Source organism: Salminus brasiliensis, chromosome 3 (genome assembly GCF_030463535.1).
Source record: "Salminus brasiliensis chromosome 3, fSalBra1.hap2, whole genome shotgun sequence".
Lineage (NCBI taxonomy): Eukaryota > Metazoa > Chordata > Actinopteri > Characiformes > Bryconidae > Salminus > Salminus brasiliensis.
In genome coordinates, this window is record NC_132880.1 from 5,289,689 (window position 1) to 5,308,204 (window position 18,516).

The following is an 18,516-nucleotide window of genomic DNA, read 5'->3' on the forward strand; positions in this document are numbered from 1 at the left end:
CAGCAATGTACTTATAAAGTCTATGAATAAAGTATATGTACAGAGCTCCCTGAAATGACATAACAGTGAAGTGACAAATGCAGCAGATAAAAAATCTGGGTATGGTCAGTGCAAATATAAACAGCAGTCCACACTGGAGCTCATAGACTCTTAAAGTGACGTGTGCATGACCAGTTCTTCTTGATAATGCAGAGTTCAGTACTGAGTTTGTGTGTTATTGGTGTGCAGGATCCAAAGGTTGTATGTTATGGGCTCTTTTACAGCACTGTTACTCCATATAGCTGTACAAAAGGTAAGAGGCACCCATATGTTTGATGGTATGTATGTAATATATAATGTAATATGTATAGTTATATATAGGTTGAGTTGTCACAATAAACTTGTATCTCCAAAATATCAGATTTACAGGAGAAGGAAAAATCTACTTAACATCCAATGGACGATTTCATTCCAGGTCATTTTGGTAGCATTTCTATTGGTCATCATTTTACACAATATAAAGAACAACTGACAGATTCACATTATATCAAATGGTGAAAATTGTGTGTGTGTTTAACAAATGAGTAAAATAGTAAATGCTTTCTATAAAGAACCTTGACTTTAAAACATATTTCACCACAAAGTACTGCTGTTCAAATCGCTCTTCCTCTTCTCACCACACGGTGTCGCAATGTGGGCAATTTTGCCTTTGTGCCCGCGTGCTTATGACGATTTATTTTGCATATAGGTCACTTTCCTATATAATAATAAAACAAGAAATGATCTTCGATCATCATTTTAAAATAAATTTCATGTTAAATGATTTAACAATAATAGCGTTGATTTGTTTATTTATTTCGGGCAAAATCTGCAATTACATAAGCAGTTCAAATATCACTGTATTTTAAAAAGTACGAATTTAAAATCGTTCCTCAAATGATTAAATCATTCTCTTGGTTTTTAATAATTATCCCAAATGTAATAAATCCGTTGCATAGATTTAATAAATTATTTCATCAATTTATTATGTATTTTTTTAATACATACCCTCAATAAATCGTTCCCTCAATGTAATAAATCTTTCCCTGAAATGACCGAATTATCCCCTTAATTTAACTCTTTTTTTCCCCTAAATGTATCAAATCACTTCTTCAATTGAAGAAATAAAAAAAAAACCGTCCTCCTAAATTTCTTTAGTAAATCGAGGGAATGTTTATTTCTATTTTCTATATTTAAATCTATCTAAATTCCTGAACATTGTTGTTGTTGTTGTTGTTGTTGTTGTTATTATATTATTTACTCTGCTGCTCTCAGTCAAAGCGGCTCCTTACGCTCCGTGCGTGCAGCACGCGCATGACGTCACCGACGTCTAAGAGCTGTTTGTTCTGGATTCTGGGAAGAAAAAAAAAGAAAAAAAGAAAAAGAAAGAGCGCGCGCAGCCCTGACAAGCGCACAAAATAAGGTAAATAAACGACATATCCGTCCATCATTTGCTGTGTGCTTGCGCTAAAAACCCGGCCGCGACCGCAGCGCTCGGGTGGTGATCTGATTCGGGGGGACTTTGTCGAGCGTCTGAGTCAATATTTTGAGTCATCGTGTCGGTAAGGGGACTGGAGAGGCCTCGGCCGTAGAGATGCGCATAGAAAACTTCATCTAACATCTTCAGCCCGGCCCTCGGCCTCCTGTCGTGTAGTCGAGAGCGTCGTTTGTTGGCAAACAACGCGCTTAAAGATTAACGCGAGGCGCTGCGCTTAAGCTGCCGTGGCTGGCTTGTTTTTATTAGCTAGCTTTTTTAGCCAGGCCATTTTCAACGGGGCGTATGCAAGAAAGGTACATACGCACCTTCGTGTGCGTAGGACCCGTGAAAGCGTACCCACGTTGTTTGCGCAAGCTTGTGTAAGCCTAGTGGCAAGACCGCGCGAAATCTCACGTGTCTTCTTCGCGAATGCGGGGACGGGATTCTACGTAGCGTAGCTTTCTGCAGGAATACTACGCACGCTAGCGTAGCTGCGTTCGGGGTTATGTTTAGGGAGCTGGATTGGCGCGTTGTTTTTGTAGTAATTTTTATAGACTAGTTTTATTTGCAGCTCGCGATCTTGGGGGTGATGCACGACCTTGGCTCTTTATTTTATTTGTTTTAGATGTGTGTGTTTTTCTGCGAAGTATTTAGCTAGATAGATACTCTGACAGGTCAGGACGTCAGAGACGTCAGGTTCGTATTCTCAACGCGGTTAAGCGCGACGACGTACGCTCGCAGCGTAGCCCGGCTAACGTTAGCCAGCCGCTTCGGTGCGGGTTGGATAGCATAGCACTGTTTTTCGAGGCAGGAGGGGACATGCGCGGATGCTTTAGCGGTTGTAACACATTTCCCTGACGCCTAACGTCGTTTTCGTCGCGACCCGCTTCGCGTATTTCGGAAGCAAGCCGAGAGAAACGAGCGGCGAGGCCAGAATCGCTGCCGAGGCTTCAAAATAAGGAGTCCGAGCTGCGCCGAGTCGCCATTTTGTGCGCTTCCCCCGGAGGACCGGAGAAACGCCGTTTTTCGCCTTTAATGAGGACTTAAAAAGACAGCTTAACCCCAGCCTGGGTTCTGTTTCACCTCAAGGCTGCATTTGAGCTTGAAGGTGACTTTGAGAGTCGTTTGTATCTTGCTGTGTTCTCAAACTTGCCGGCTTCTGCGGAGCTAGCGGAGCTAGCTTAGCTTCAGCCGAGCTGTCTGTCTGCTGCGACTGAGCAGCGCATCAATTCAGCAGCAGCGCAGCATCCCTGACTGACTTTCACCAGATCTGTTATGTTTATGGATATGTTTTCACCAGAGCCTTTATTACGTTTATTAACCCCCTGTTTAATGTAATAGTTAATCACGGTTAGACTGTGAAACGTCGCCCGCTGCAAACACTGTCAACAAAACCCAGCTACACCGGCCCTCACCCCAGGACCTGCTAGCTAACTACCTACCACACTGTGGGACTGCCTAATATTGCAGGTTTACTAACATTAGACTATTAGATTGCTTAGATTTTCAGAGTTGAGCTTTTCAGTTTTCTGGAGTGGTAGGATAGATGGCTAGCTGGCTGATATTGGCTGGCTGCAAACTGTCCTACCTGCACGTTTAGCTATCTAGCTGTTCAGCTTCAGAGCCTTCAGAGCCTTCAGAGCCTGTCTGCTTCTAATAAAGTGCACAGCATTAAAGAGGAAGCCTTCAGCTCACTGCTGTACCTCTTGGCTAGCTGCATGTGGGTTTACATGGTAGCTGGTCTGTCCTCTGTTCCTTTATGTCCCTTACCCCCTCAAAGGGGGTAACTATGTAAATATGCCCCACTATGCAGGCCTTGTGTTGTGTTTCTGTGCATGGTTTTAGTTCACGTTGCTTTGAATCAGTGTGATGCTTTTTACAGGTCGTCAACAGAAAGCGTAGTGTTCCTGTTTACTTCCTTTCCTTGCGTTCTTATGTAATAAGCATCAAAATGAAAGAAGAAAGGCATGGCATGTTGAGTCTTGGGTGGGTGCGTGCGTTAAGGCTGGGCTTGTTTAAAACCGAGAACAGCAGGCCGGACGGGGTACGGTGCTAGTTTTGTCAAGACCAGTGTGGGAACGTCTTCTTTGATCAGCTAGGAGTGGAAGAACGAATGTCTGCAGAATGAAGTAGATCCAGATCTTCCTGACAGATGTTCCTGCCAGCTGCTGCTGCTGCTGCGACGTCGTCGTCTCTCTCTCTCTCTCTTCTTAAATATCTGGGTGATGGCCATCAGGCAGTACTGACTGATAGTTCGGCGTCATTATTAGTCACACTGGAACTCATTACGTCGATATGTTTACATCTAAGGCGTTTGGCTGACACTGTTATCCAGAGCTACTTGCGCTTGGATTGTTGCGCCGGCTGGCGAATCGTAGTGCTGGAGGAGTCTTGTCTAGGTGCTGTTATTGGTGTAGTGTGGTGTGCTTGTTTGAGTGAGGAATTGAACCCCGGTTTGGGAGGTGATGCTGTGACCTTCTATCCTACACCAACCACCAGTAGGAAGGAGTGTTTCCAGGCCAAAAAGGTTTCTAAGTGATGGTTTAGTGAAAAAAAGGGTTAGTGTTTTTACTGTAACCAAAATTAGATTCTTTAATTTTTGTCACCAGTCTTTGATGCACCAAGGGAGGTAATATCTCGACATGTTGGATCATTGACTTCAGGAGAAATCTGGTGAAAATCCCCCCCTCTAACCAAAATGCAGGAGATCTGCTCAGGCATGTTTGGTGTCTTTAGCTTTGCGCTAGACCCATTCTGTGAATTGATCTGAGCTAATCCGGTTCAGTCATGCCACTCAGTGGTTAGCTTTTAGCACACCCAGGTTTTTCATTTCCAGTTCTGGAGGGCAAGCACCCAGCAGAGTTTGGGGATTTTCCTTTTTTAGACACCCCAGATACCACTCATCAGTTAGTTGCCAGGTTAAGTTGGTGTGTTTGAGCTGGGAAATTGGCAAACCATGCTGGATGTGAAGTCCTAAACGACTGGGGAACCCTGAAGCCATCTCAGATAGACTTGCTCATATATAGCGTACAAAACGGACCTTGGCCTTAATCTTTCTGAATTTGCAATTTGATTTAGTGTATTGGCTCTGATTGTGTAAAGGATTGTATCAAGCGGCAATTACATTATAATTTATTATTATTGATTTATTTTTACACCAAACCGTCTCTTAAAGCTCGCTAATATTCCTGAGGCAGTAGTAGCAGGAACGTGAGCTGTACCTATCTGGTCAATGTGCAGCCTGAGTGTTCCTCATTGGATGGGAATGTGTACATGGCTATTACGCAGTGCAAAGTGCGTGCAGATTACAAGAGTTATGGGCCACCCTGGGTGCTGACAGAGGTCATGAGGTCAACAGTAGCAGCCCAATATGCTTGTTGCGTTACGTTGGTTATGCTATGATGTACTTTGTATGCCGCCTTGTTGGCTCATGTGTTTTCGGTATGTCAGATTAGTTTTCTATTAACACGGAGTTGCATTGGTTGAGTTCTAGTATTTATTTATTTATTTTTACATATTTGGGGTTTTTTTTGTTTTGTTTTTTTTAGCCCAAAAAATCTCTTGATGGCCTGAAGTTTGGTTGCCATGGTGACTCCATGTTTGGCCTAATTGTGGCTGTAACCTCTGAACGAGAGAGTGTGCAGGAGCGGATGAAAACGAGTGTGAAGCAAGGTTCGGAGAAATTCATTGCTTCTGTTTTCAGCTGAAACGTGTAGTAAAGTTTGCTTTAATAGACGCGTGGATTGAAATATGACCTAATGCGATATAGATCTGCACGTTTGATGAAGGACTGTCATGGAGTATGGTTTTATTGATCGTATTGATTGGGACAGACCCTGTTTCACCTTGTCCTGACTGAAATCTCAGATTGCTTCCAGTGAGAACAGATTTTTTTTTTAACCTCCTGCTTTTTTCTCACATCTGCTCAGAAGTCCTGTGCTGGTGCAACAGATGTGACTGTTTGCGTTTATTGTAAATTCTGCTGTAAATACAGCGCCCCAAACAGACTATGAATGGTTAAGAAAATGCAGAATATAACCTTACATGATCTCAAGCTTAAATATTTGACATGAGTATATGTATAAGTATATAAGTATTGATAGTAGATAATTAAATTAATGTATGATAATGTGTAGTTTTTACTGAACTTGCTTGATTTAAATCTAAGATTGAAAGCTGTATTGTGTGCATCTCTGTAGATGTAGAGGCATACAGCTTTTAATAGTGAATAGCTTGAATGTGGTCTGTAGTGGAGAAGTTTGCGTGTTCCCCTTTCCAGGGATTACAAATTGCTTGTCTAATGTCCCTCGTAGAAACTAGGACTGTTCTACACGACCGACTTTTGCTGCTAAAGCTGTTTGCTGTCATGTCATTTAAGTGATATTATTTTATTATTATTTTTTTAACCAAATTTGGACACAAAAATTGCATACAATTAAATAATTAAATTTATTATTATTAATTATTAATTAATTAAATACAAATTTAGTTGAACTTTAGGTTAATTCCTGTTCATCGTTGCTCCTTTGCTTCAGTCATTGTCTTTTTTGCTCTGTCTACAGAACCCAGATCACTACAGGTCTCTGAATATAGCATCTCGTACTCCTTTCAGAGGCTGCTCTGCTATGTCTTTGCTGTTAGAATATAAATGATAGTTGACTATTTTTAGTCTGTGAGATTGCCCCACAACCGACACGCGGTGTGGTTTCGTTTCAGTTCCACGTAAATGACATCAGAGAGTCCGGCTACTAGCATTTATAATCTGAGCTTTCAATATCGATCAATAGCTCTAAGACAATTGAGTCTAAGTCTAAGACAAAGTTACCCAAATCTAGGCATGTACTGAATGACTCATGCTAACATATTTTTCCTCTCTTTCTGATATCTTCAGTCATTGCCCCCTGTTTGAGCGTGTGTGATCATCCCGCCGTCCTGCCTCAGAACCGCTGACGTTTCTCTGTGCCTGGTGAAAGCAGCTCCTCTGCTGAGTGCTGCTGGGGATGATGAGCGCTCTCAGATAGGGAGGGGAGGGACTCCACGCACGAGAGCTAAATATGTAAGTCAAGCACACGACTTGTCCTTTGTTCCATGTTCTTGTAAAAACCTGTTCTTGTTCAGTGTTGTTGATTTGTGTAACTATGCAACCTTTAATTGTACCAATTGCAAATGGGAAGCAGGTGCAACCAGTTACCGTTTAAATCTGTTCACCGACACTCACTTTGATTAGCCGACTACCCTGAGCTGCTTCTGTAGGCCTACTTTGCTGATTGGTGCACAGCAAAGTAAAAAGTCAGTGTGCACTCCTTGGGCATGACAGAAGTAGCTTCACATGCTGTAGTCTTCTACTGCTGAATTCAGGTAAATGTGGTACCCCACACATCTGCGTGTGTGTATATTAGGGGTGTGATGGTGCACAAGTCAAGGTACAGTTGGAGAAAACAACATGTCACCAAATGCATGAGGCATTAGTGCAAGTGACAGTTTGTTGTACGTAGTGCCGTGCAGTTCCCCCCTGAGATAGTCGGTACACGCTGTAGTGCATCAAACTGTGAAATGTAAACATGAGCATGTTCCTAATGTTTCCATAAACATACCTTTTATTAAACAATGCCTCTTGCCCAATTTAACACTTTCTCTCCTTTGCTGGGGACCTGCTATTTTCCCACACATCATATTTGGAAGAAGCAGGTGAGTCTTCTAGCTCCTTTGTGTCATTTGCTCTCGCCATAGTCAAATACCAGTCGCCTTGAGCTTAGCTTAGCATGGCATGTTGCTAACTTGCTAACAGCCTACAACTGAAGGTTTGCGGGTGAGACTCTCACTCGCGCGGTTCAAGAAAAAGCTTAATTATAATTTGGAGGTGTACAAATTAACAAATCTAGCCTGACCGTTACACTCACTCAGTTGAACAGTTATCTGTGTATTTCTGTCTGTGGAAGAGGTTGGGTATTTTGAACGGGGTAGTCTATGGTTAGACGCTGATCTTTAAGTGAAGTGCTTTGGTTAAAATTTGTTAATTATCTAGAGAAATATTCTCAGGATAAGTAGATAAGTATTAGTGTCTGACAAGGCTACCGTAGCAGTTCTCCTTTACACAACCACTACATTTCCCACAGTACCATGCAAATCCAGTGGGTTACAGCTTACAGTTTTTGGGTGGCATGCATGCTTGTAAAATTACTGTATTTACTCTAATACACATGCCGTGTATGCTCTGTGCGACTGCATGCACAGAACTGAAACGCCTGTTTCATGACAGTTCGGTATCAGTGCTGTTACACCCCAGTACAAACTATAAGGGGAACATTAGAGTGTCTATATGATAGAAGAGTAAATGTCCACAGAAGACTATGATAAAGCCCTGAGCTCAATTAGCCAGAGATTAAGCATATGAATTTCACGAAAGCATCCCAGCCAGTGAGGGAATGCATATGCAAACTCTGCCAAACCTAGGTAATGGCTACCAAAATACTGTAAATGGAGATATTGTGAATGTGATCATTAATTGCAATTAATGATTGATTATTTTGGTGCAGAATCATTTATAGAAACACATGTGGTTTCTTTGAAGAGTCAGAGGTCGGTTCAGTGGATTGTGAGATTAGCCTGTTGCCTCCTATTGGTTGCAGTGAACATTAGTTGGATGCTCTCGTCTGATGACTGGGCCTTTGGCAAATTGATCATGAATTAAAGACTGAAATGGTGTTGCAGTTTAGTATATTTAAATTTATGTAGCCTTAGTCTTTGTGATTTGTGATAAAAAATACAGGGATTTTCACCAGACTCAATAATGCCCTCTGTCTATCCAGATTGGAGTAAAATAAATGACATTGGGCAGGTATGTCATGGAAAATGAAAACAGTGAGGAATTTTCTTTTTGTATCATGGAAGTTGGAAGTAACATTTGTGTATAGTTTACTTTGCCATACTTGGCATTGCACACCTTGCAATATGACTATTGCACATTGTGATAGAGGTGCTGAAACGATGTAGTGTGCAACCCTAATTCTCACTATGACTGTCAGTGGGGCATCACAGTGATTTTGAAGCTGCTATTTTAAGGGAAAATGCTACATAATGCTGCTTTAAGCCAAATTAAAGTTAGTTAGCTGACTTGAACATTTCAATGCCTGTTGTAAATATCAACTCTGCAGACTAGACTAATATAAACCTGTTTTATTCACCTTTATTTTCCATTGTTGAGTGGCATCTTTGTTTAATTTGTGTTAGAATAGTCTGCTACAGCGGATTCGAAGATTACGACTACAGCAATAATAAACATGCAGTCGATAGTTTAAAAAGAGCAAAGAGCGGAGCATTGTGGAGCACCACGTAACTTCCAAAGAGAACCTGCGTCTATAGTTTAAGTGTAAAAAGGTGGAACTCTGTTATGAAGCTCTGGTGGAGCAGATGCGACTGTAAGGTAAGATGTTGGCCCAAGAGCTGTAGAAGCACCCAGCATGTTCGCTTATTCGGAGCTTCACAATTGAGCCATTTCTCAGAGCAGGCATATGGATGCAAACAGACCGATATTTTATATTCTGATATGTTTTGCTCTTCAAGCTGTTTGGCATTTTTTCAGTGTCCTTCTGATTGGCTATCCACTCTGCCTTGTTTATATGTTTCAGTGTGTTTCCGGCCAAAGGGAAATCACTTGGCCATGTTGTGTGTCATAACTGTTTCTAGTGGCATGTCACTTTAGGCAGGCAGCATGTTTTTGGTTTTGACTGTGGTGACCCCACGTCTCTTCAGCTGTCTTTGTCTCTAGATCTGTGAAGTGTTAAGCAGGCTTTTAACTGGTTGCCTTGTATGTTTATAGCAGGGCTGCATTGTAGAGGCAAAGTGGAAAATATGTGAAATTTTAAGTTGATGTAATATTAACAGCAAGCATATACCTGAAGCGGGAGCTATGTCACTTGAGAACCAAGGGCTGGCTTGTGTTTTGAGCTAGGTTTTGGCAACCAGTTCACAATATGATTCGTATCTACAAGCCTCAGGAGCTCTACGGAAACGCAAACCAGCCAAATACTAATGGATACGTGCTAATCACAGCAGTCTTGGCGAAACGCTCACTACAGCCATGAACTGAACCCCATGTGTGAAGGAAGACTAACTGATTACGCAACTAACGAGAATTAATTAATGGCTTAATGTAGGATTCTGACTTCATTAATGAACGAGACAGCAGGTGTTAAACTAATGAATGAGCTGCTGAGTTTCGCTATGCTGTGCCGTACCAAACCGTCTATTGGAAAAGCACCATTTTATTGGTCTACAGAAGTAGCTTATCCATAGGTTTGCAATGTGCACAGTGTCGTACAAATGTTTTGGTCGTCCTGGTCGTTATATCTTGCGGTGAATAGTGAGTCAGAGATGACCTGCTTTCTAAAAGGTACCCAAAAGTTAAAGATGTCATTTTAAATAAGTAAATAAGCAAAAACGTAGGATTTAAGTACTTGCTTATTTTCTAGATATTTTACAGTTTCACAATAACAAACAGAATGGAGCCTGAAGCAAAATCGGATGGTCAGTACATTTGAAGCACCTAGTTTCTTTCAGTTCTTGTTTGGGGGTTTCTAAGACTTCTAGTTCTGTGAGGTTATTGGGCCATCTTGCTGCACTGCTCTTTTGAGGTCTTTCCACAGAATTTTGACTATAGTGAAATTGAGAGACTGTGAAGGCCATTGCAAAACCTTCAGCTCTTCACTTATTATTTATGTATTACTTCACACAGCAAGCTGCAGCAAATTCTGCTGGTATTTAGTTGAATTCATTCTTCCCTCTTCCAGTGAACTGTGTCCTGTGCCACTGGCTGCAACACAAGCCTAAAGCTTGATCGAGCTGCCCCTGTGCTTAACAGTTGAAGAGGTGTTCTTTTCATTTAACTTCTTTACCTCTGAACATACCTTTTTGCTCATTGTGACCAGAAAGTCCAATTTTTAACTTGGTCAGTCCACAGGACATGTTTCTGAATTTCATCAGGCTTGTTTAGATGTTTGTCGCAAAACTGCATGATGAGGCAGGAAAGCTCTGATGCTGATTGGTTGCTCAAATTGATGAGGGTGTGCAGAGGTTTGTACAGTAGACTCTGTTAAGGCCATGGAGATACAGAGGGTGGGGGCGAAGAGGCGTGTACTGGTGCTCCACTGTGCCAGTTTGTGACTGCTGTGTCATCCCAGGACACACTCATTCAGACGACAGATGGGAGGGGTAATGGTGTGTGTGTGTGTGTGTGTGTGTGTGTGTGTGTGTGTGTGTGTGTGTGCATGTGTGTGTGTGTTGGGGGTTATGTTGGGAGCAGATGGGAGGAGAAGAGAGTTTCTCTTTATTTCAGGAAGGGAATGAATGAATAGATGGATGGAGGGAGCAGATGAAAGGGCTTTGTGTGTCGTCTGTTTTGTCTCTCCTGTACTTCTCCTTTTTATTCATTAGCTCACCCTCACCTGCTTCTATCCAATATCCCATCCCCATCCCTGGAGACGTGTGTGTGTGTGTGTGTGTGTGTGTGTGTGTGTGTGTGTGTGTGTGTGTGTGTGTGTGCGTGCACACATGCAGTGGATTGCTTGCTTCTGTTCTCCTCCAGCCAGGTTCTTGATGGCTCTGGCTGCTCAAATGCTTGGATGATTAATGGCTTCAGAAGTCTGAAGGCGCTTCCTCGCGCAGAGTTATTTTCTTCCTGTGCTGCTGCTGCCTACTACTACCTCCCCCCCCAACCCCAACCCCCATTCCACTCCATCCTCCATCTCCGTGCAAGACTCCTCTACCGACTGCCTTCCCCCCAACCTCCCCCAACCTCTCCAAATGGCAGTGCCGGTGTGGGTTGTTCTAGGTTCTCTCTCTGGGTCCAGGCTGCCTCTTTGTCACTGTGGCAGCTGCTGCATTGTCCCTGGGAGAAATGCATATGGCACGTGGATCGGGTGCAGGGCCTGATTGGCTTGAACCCTGTGTGTGTGTGTGGGTGTGGGTGTATTTCAGGAAAGCTTGTAATTACATGCGATATGAGAAGGAGAGAAACTGTATCTCCTAGACACATTCCCCAAATCTAATTGGCAGTATTAATCAAATTCAGTGCTACTGTATTGTCCGCCCATCTGTATTGGCGTATTTCTAGGGTAGCTGAAGGCTAAAGGAGTTCAATTGAGAGGTCATTTAGGGTTAAGGTGAAAGGTCAGGGTCTCCTCCCCTCCAGCAGAGGCATTTGCCCAGGTGTGGTAACGTAATCAGGGTTGACCAGCTACAGGGAAATTGATTTGGAGACGAAAGCATCTGGCGTTCATAGTATCTCTTGCCAAGTGTATGTTTCTGTATGTGGTCACGTGCCTCCAGGTGTGTGTTTGTGTATGTGTAAAAGGTCATTTGGGGTTGTTTTAGAGAAGAGGCAGATGAGGGATATAAAAGACTGTCTGTGTGGTTTACATCTGTCCCTCTAGGTTGTTTCTGGAGGTGGCAAAACCCCAGCCTGGCTGTAATTCCCCATTCTCCTCAGTTATCAGTCACTTTCTAAAGAAAATAAAACACAACAGGGAACATATACCCGCCTTCTATTGTCAGAGTAGGTGGTAATTGCTCATTATGTGTGAATATCTGCCTTTGTAGTGTCGTTAGTTTAGCTGACGCCCGTAAAAAGGATGGATTTATCGCGGATCCTTCTCTTTTAGAGCGATAAAATCGGATCAGGTTCCCTCAGAATTAGGTCCAGTTCCGCTTTTGATGAATTTGCTTAGCCAGTAGTAATATTTCTTAATCCTGCCTCGAGTTGCACTGTGATCGGCTTGCTGTTGCTGGCCCTGCCAGTAAGAGCGGGCACTTACAGTATAGAGGATTATCTGTTTAGCACGATTAAATGCGTAGTCCCCCAGGGTACCACTTGTTCAATTTGGTGGCTCTTATTCTCACGCACGCCCCCGTCGCTAATTACACCAGCATGTTCTTTGGCTCTCACGCTGCAGTTTGGTGGTCACTGCGGTCATTTTTCCGCCCTCCCTCTCTCTGGCGGCGCATTCCTTCTCCTGTCCCGCTCTTTAGGAGAAGTGCCGTGTGACGGGGTGGTCTCCTATATGCCCCGAGTGAACCGCGCAGCGAGAGAGTGAGGAGAATTAGCCGTGTCATGATGATGTGCGAAGTGTTTGTGTAGACAGATGGCAGCTTGATTACGAGGGGGAGGTGACGAGAGCTGTCTTCTGGGAGAATAAGTCAGTTCTCTGCCCCTCTATTTTTCTCTTTCACGTGCATACACACACACACACACACTCTCTTACGGAGACAAACACATCGGTCTGTAATTTAAACTGATAATCTGAAGCGGCAAGGCCGAGATTGCCTGTGTTATCGCTCGCAGTGAGCATGTGGACTCTACGCTGACAGCAAACACGAGTAAAGATCCCTCGACCCGGCCTGACAGCGCTTGACACTGGCACCAACACGGTTTGTTTACCACCGTGGCTTCAGAGTGTTGTAACGTCGGTACACCACTGCGTACGTCCAGCGTGTCCTAATGTTGCTCTTGTGGCCAGTTGACAGTGTTTGTTTTGAATAATGTTCTCTAAGCCCAGGGTGCCATGCAAATTAGTGTCCAGTGAATATTTACAGAGGCTTCGTCATAAACACGGAACTGCCTTGCGCCTTGTCCTCTAATTCACCCTCCCACTGGTCACCTCCCTTTCTGGACTCTCTCTCTCTCTCTCCATCCTGAATATATTAGAGGCTTTTTTTTTTTTTTTTATTCCATGTGCAGCTCTTGTTCCCCAGCCTGGAAGGGGGGGGGGCTACAGCGTGGCTGCCTTTTGTGCCGCCGTAGTCTAGACGTGTGTGTGTGTGTGTGTGTGTGTGTGAAAGCGCATGGAGCTCGGGGAGCGGCTGTAGATAAGGGAGCCCTTGGTTTGGTGGGGGAGGCCTGCTAAGGATCGCCCTGAAAGGAATTGGGGAGGGGGAGGGGAGGGCAAAGTGATGGTAGGGAATGGAGGGGGCTGGGGAGATGAAGGTGTGTGTGTGTGTGTGTGTGTGTGTGTGTGTGTGTGTGTGTGTGTGTGCTGTTTGGACGAGAGAGACAGGCAGGCAGGCAGGAAGGGAGGAAGGGAGGGAGGGAGGGTGGAGAGACCTCAAGCTATTGATGGGCGAAGAGAAGGGAGGGGGTAGAGAGAGCGAGAGAGAGCGAGAGAGTGTGTGTGTGTGTGTGTGTGTGTGTGTGTGTGTGTGTGTGTGTGTGTGTGTGTGTGTGTGTGTGTGTGAGCGCCAGAGAGAGCAGAGGGAGGGGTCTGTATGTGTGTGTGTGTGTGTGTGTGTGTGTGTGTGGGCAGAGTCTGTTCTGAATGAGGAAGCGGCAGAGCCATTTTCACCGTTGAGTAAGAGCACGCTGCTGCTTCGTGAGGACGTGAGGGAAGGAGAGAGAGAGAGAGCGAGAGAGCGAGAAGGAGGGGGTGAAAAGTGCTTCTGGATTTTTCCTAAAAGCTCGACTGAAGCTCAGCTACGCCTCTACTCCTCTCTCTCTCTCTTTCTCTCGACCGGGCGGTGGTGTTGAGCGAGCGGGGCCTTGGTGGGGGGACACAATGGGGCAAAGTGCCTGTGGCAACTGGGCCGTTGTGCTCCTGAGAGGGGGAGGGGGTAGAGAGAAGACCGGCGCGCAGAGCTAACGCAGCTAGCCGGCTTCAGGCCTCCTCTGCCGGTCTCGCTCGCTCTCTTCTTTGTCGTGCTGAAGCTACTTGGGTTTTTTTGGGCTTTTCTTGGGACCGAAGACCCTGGCTGTCAGGATTATTGTGGACTTCCTGTGGATTAACATGTATTTGGCACAGTGGATCTTGGGACATATTCCTCGGAAGTGGAGAGCTGAAAGTTAGCTCATGTTTTGGGATTAGAGCAGTCCACTCAAAACTTTTCTGCTTCTTTTTTCCTTCTTTTTTTGTCTTTCAGTTTCGTTTTCTGGCGACAGGAACTTATAAATGGATTACAAAATGCATTCCAAGTCTAATGATTTGCTGGATTTTCAGACACTGGATGCACTTTTGGAAAAAATTGCACATTACTCAGCAGCTGTGAAGAGGTAACTTTTTTTTCCTAACCAAGTTCTTTTTCTTTTTCATATTCCATTTGGTGTTCACTCATGTTTTCATGCCTACAGATATCCTCTTCTGTAATGCAGCCAGACTTGTTTGTGGCGGTGAACAAATTTCTCCCCTTTTCTCAAGCACTGGCTCACTATCTTTTGACCTTTTTGTCAATTTTCTGATCAGTAGTCGTTAGCTTCCTGGACTTTTCCACAACACCACACAATTTGCCTTGTGGTAGTTTTAAACAGAAAGGCCTCAAAACAGCGTTCCAAGTGTGGCATTGTTAGCAAAAAAGCAAAAAAGCCTCGAATAGGCACCCTCCTGGTGAGAGAGGGGGTGTGTGAGTAAGCCCTGGGGGGAGGGGGGTGCTTTCGGAGGAAGAAGGGGGTGGCGTGTTTGTTGTGGCAGCAGGCGAGGGTTTTGGAAACCTGTCCAAGCTCACCCGGCTCGAATAGACTGGCTGCTCTCAGAACGGCTGTGTTTCACATGAGCTTTTCCTTTCTGCTTAGCCTGACTTACTTTGTTCTTCATGCTTTTGCGTGACATCTCTCAAGCTTATCTTGGTACCGACACTCCGAACGTTAAACACAGGCTGTATTTTTGTGCACCGTCACTCTCTTCTTACTTTGGTTTTCCCATGTTCTGAGGGATTTGTGTTTCGTAAACAGAAGGCACATGCATAAAAAAAAAATGAACAGTGGAAAAACCACGAACATGACAACATGGTACCAGCAGACCTGTTTCACTGGTGTAGACCCTTACGTCGGAGGGCTTTTTTTTTTTTTTTTTCTGTAACCTTTTTCCACAATAGAATAACAATTAAAAAACACAAAATAAATGTGCTCCAAATGGTTCGTATAGCGATACCATACAAGAACCACTTCTGTTTCCATAAGGAACCATGTTTGTCATAGGTGTGTGTGTGTGTGAATGTGGCGATTTATAGGTCACCCCCACACATTTCTAGTACAAACATGGTCCTTTATGATTTTTCAGGATTTCAGGATTTTTTTTTTTTTCCTATGGCATTCCTCAAATAACCGTTCGAAGCCCCGTTATTTTTAAGACTAGTTGGAGTATGAAGGCAGTTGAGGTGCTGTCTAACGTATATTTATAAATAATATTACGGCTTATTTTTGTATTGGATTTGCACGTGTCTGGCTGAATGCAGGCATGTGGAACAGTTGCATTCGGACGGTGGAAAAAGTTCCTTACATAGAGGCACATGGTGCACATGCCATACTGATTCTGCTGCCTGCCTGATAATAGGCAGCATTTGCAGTACACATTCATCAGCTGTGCTGACGGGTTTCAGGTTATCACTTTTTTTTGTGGATTTTATCGGTGGAGCGAAACATACAGCAGCGCAAACTGTCAACACACAAGCCAGCTCAAATCTACGTCCTGTCAAGGCTCAAATCATGCTGTGAGAATTTCGTTGCGTTCAGCAACAGGGTCGTTAATGAGGTGAGGCACAATAAGTAGCGAGGTACTACTTAAGTCTAGCTAAGGCTATGTCCAGTGTTCAGAAATGAATGCAGCATATTCCAGAGTGACCTAGAACAACGGAGTGATGAACGTTGTAGGGTTGACTCTTCAGAGTTGGCAGCGGAAGAGCCAGCGGAGGCCGAGCTCAGCAGATAAAGTCCCTGGAGGAGCGATGTCGAGACAGCAGTGTGAAACAGGAGAGGGAGAGATGGATGAGGGCTGTGGGAGGGGTGCTTCGAGCCTCGTCAGTGCAGTTACATTTATTATTTATGTATATGCTTTCAAGCAAATAACCAACCGACCTTGTCCTTTACCAGGGCTTGCACACTGTGTGTGTGCGTGTGTGTCCTCAGAAGGTGGGGGTTCTTTTTGTCCTCTGGAAGTCCCCTTAAACATTAATGATTAATTGCTTGCTTTCACAAGATGCAAGCACACTGTTAACTGTTTTAAACTTGATCCGTTTCTGTCTATCTGGCTGTAGTTGGGTTTGGCCTGCTTGCAGGACCAGATTTCCTGGTTTGTAGTTGAGGCTTACGCTGGCTAAAGCCACTTCCTCCCTCACCAACATTCCACAGACGTTTGTAATGATTTATGCTGGGGTGAGAGGTCAACTGTTATTCCAGAGAGGTTTGGTGCAAAGGAAATGCAATGGGAGGAAGTGTTGAACTCCGCTGCTAGTTTGGGTTTAAAAGCTAGCTGTATTTACTCCCAGTCCAGGAGTAAGGTGGTCACACTCTTAATAATGTACTGTTCACAAGCATGATCTAATAGCACCTTGGGGTGCTATTATATTCACAGCAAGCGTAATTTGTTCTGTCACAATGACCTTCTTTGGCTTTTCTGGCCACTGGAGCGCTTATATAGGCCAGTTTAAAGGGGTTAATACTATACTGTCTGCTAAACCAAGTTACGGTGAGAGACTTGTTGCGCCTGAACATTGAAAACCCTCACAGTAGGCCTGCTTTGGATTTATTGCGGAGGAAAGGAAAAATTGCATGGTGATCTTTAGTTGTGAAATTTTCTAAATGTAGAAATATAACCTCTCTGTCTGCGTCTCTAACTTATGGGCCTGCTGCCTGGCACGTCATCTTTGGTGTAGTTGCTCCGAATGCTTTGAGTGTTTTCAAATGTGTATGTGCAGACCATTTCAAACAGAAGGTGGGTGTTTTAAGCAAAATTAGCGAGGGGTGGGTGATATTGGTGGGGTTATTTGACATTATGTTGATTTATTTTACAATCAGAATACACAGAAGCGAAAGGAGTGAGGGGAGGTGGGCTTATGCTGCAGGTATACTACAGGTAGGCAGCTATGTGCTACGTGGCCAGAGGTAGGTGGATAAATTGTACATGCAGGCTGGCTGGTACATGCTGCAGGGCTGCGGGTAGGCTAGTATAGGACCCACCAATGATTTAGTAAAGACCATCACCTGACGATGAGCAAAAATTAATTAGAAGGTGTGAGTCAAATAACTGAAAATAATCTGATGCATGTAGGGCAACGAAGAAAAAGTATAAGGGACAACATGCAGCTCCATAAACACTGATTCAGGCTACGTCATATTAAAATCCCTGTATTTTGATAGAATATAATTTACTAGTAATGCTAGATTACATTTTGTTTTACTTGGTAGAAACATATTATTTTATTCACTATTTACTGCACTTCGTCCAGTTAAACAGGGCTTGTTCGGCTCAACGATCAGTTGGTGAGTGGTGCCCAGTTGTTGATGTGCCACACAGGCTGTAAACATTTGTTTTAATAGCAAAATTTGTCAAACCATGAAATATTGCTGTCATTGCCTACCTCTGCTGTAAACTATGTTTGTTTTTCATGAAACAAGTTAATCAATCTCTACAGATGTAATCTTTATCAGTTTTAATTAAGTAGTCTACCCATGACCATTGGTCTCTGCAGTTGTAAACCTTCCAACATGGTGTATTTCGTTGATTGGCTATAGACATTCTATATCCAAGATGTTGGAACATTGCTGAGGTGATTTACGTCAGGTACAGGTATTTCTGCACTCCCAACTCCTCTAGATGACGCTTAGCATTAAACCTAGTGACCTTAGGCTCATGTGTGCCTGCTCCCGAGCATCCCCATCAATTGCCTTTCTAGTACATATTTATACAAGCTGTGTGTGAGTTAAGCTACCAGCTACCTTTGACCTAGTATATGAGCTGGAGTGTTGCATGGGATATCAGGGGGGGAAAAAATGAATGAATTGGATCTTGTAACGAACCTCACCTGAAACCCGCACTCACTCGGTGATGTCATGCTGTGTGTTTTTTCCTGTAGGGTAGTTGAGCGTTTGAGCAGTTTGAGCACGAGCCTACTCTTAGATGCATCTGAAGTGAAGTGTTTCAGCTAAAAATGGCTCGTTTCAAAGCTTAGTCGATTTCAAAGGAAAAAAGATCAGATCTGTATCAGTCAGTACTCAGCATTTTGCTGTCGTAATTGGAAACGAGAGAGTGGTGTTTTTCCATCTC

General features: G+C 43.8%; 1 protein-coding gene across 4 annotated transcripts in view; it reads left to right on the forward strand.

Annotated features, from left to right (window-relative positions):
• The first annotated feature begins 1,381 nt into the window (after nucleotides 1–1,381).
• brd4 (bromodomain containing 4) overlaps nucleotides 1,382–18,516 on the forward strand; it is a 35,885-nt gene continuing 18,750 nt past the window's right edge. For 3 of the 4 annotated variants that reach the window (XM_072675270.1, XM_072675271.1, XM_072675273.1), the window contains exons 1-3: nucleotides 1,382–1,441; nucleotides 6,387–6,551; nucleotides 14,402–14,531. In XM_072675270.1, the coding sequence (XP_072531371.1) occupies nucleotides 14,431–14,531 (101 nt within the window). In that variant the 5' untranslated portion in view covers nucleotides 1,382–1,441; nucleotides 6,387–6,551; nucleotides 14,402–14,430. The remainder of the gene's footprint in view (nucleotides 1,442–6,386; nucleotides 6,552–14,401; nucleotides 14,532–18,516) is intronic. The other variant, XM_072675272.1, reaches the window with a different exon arrangement.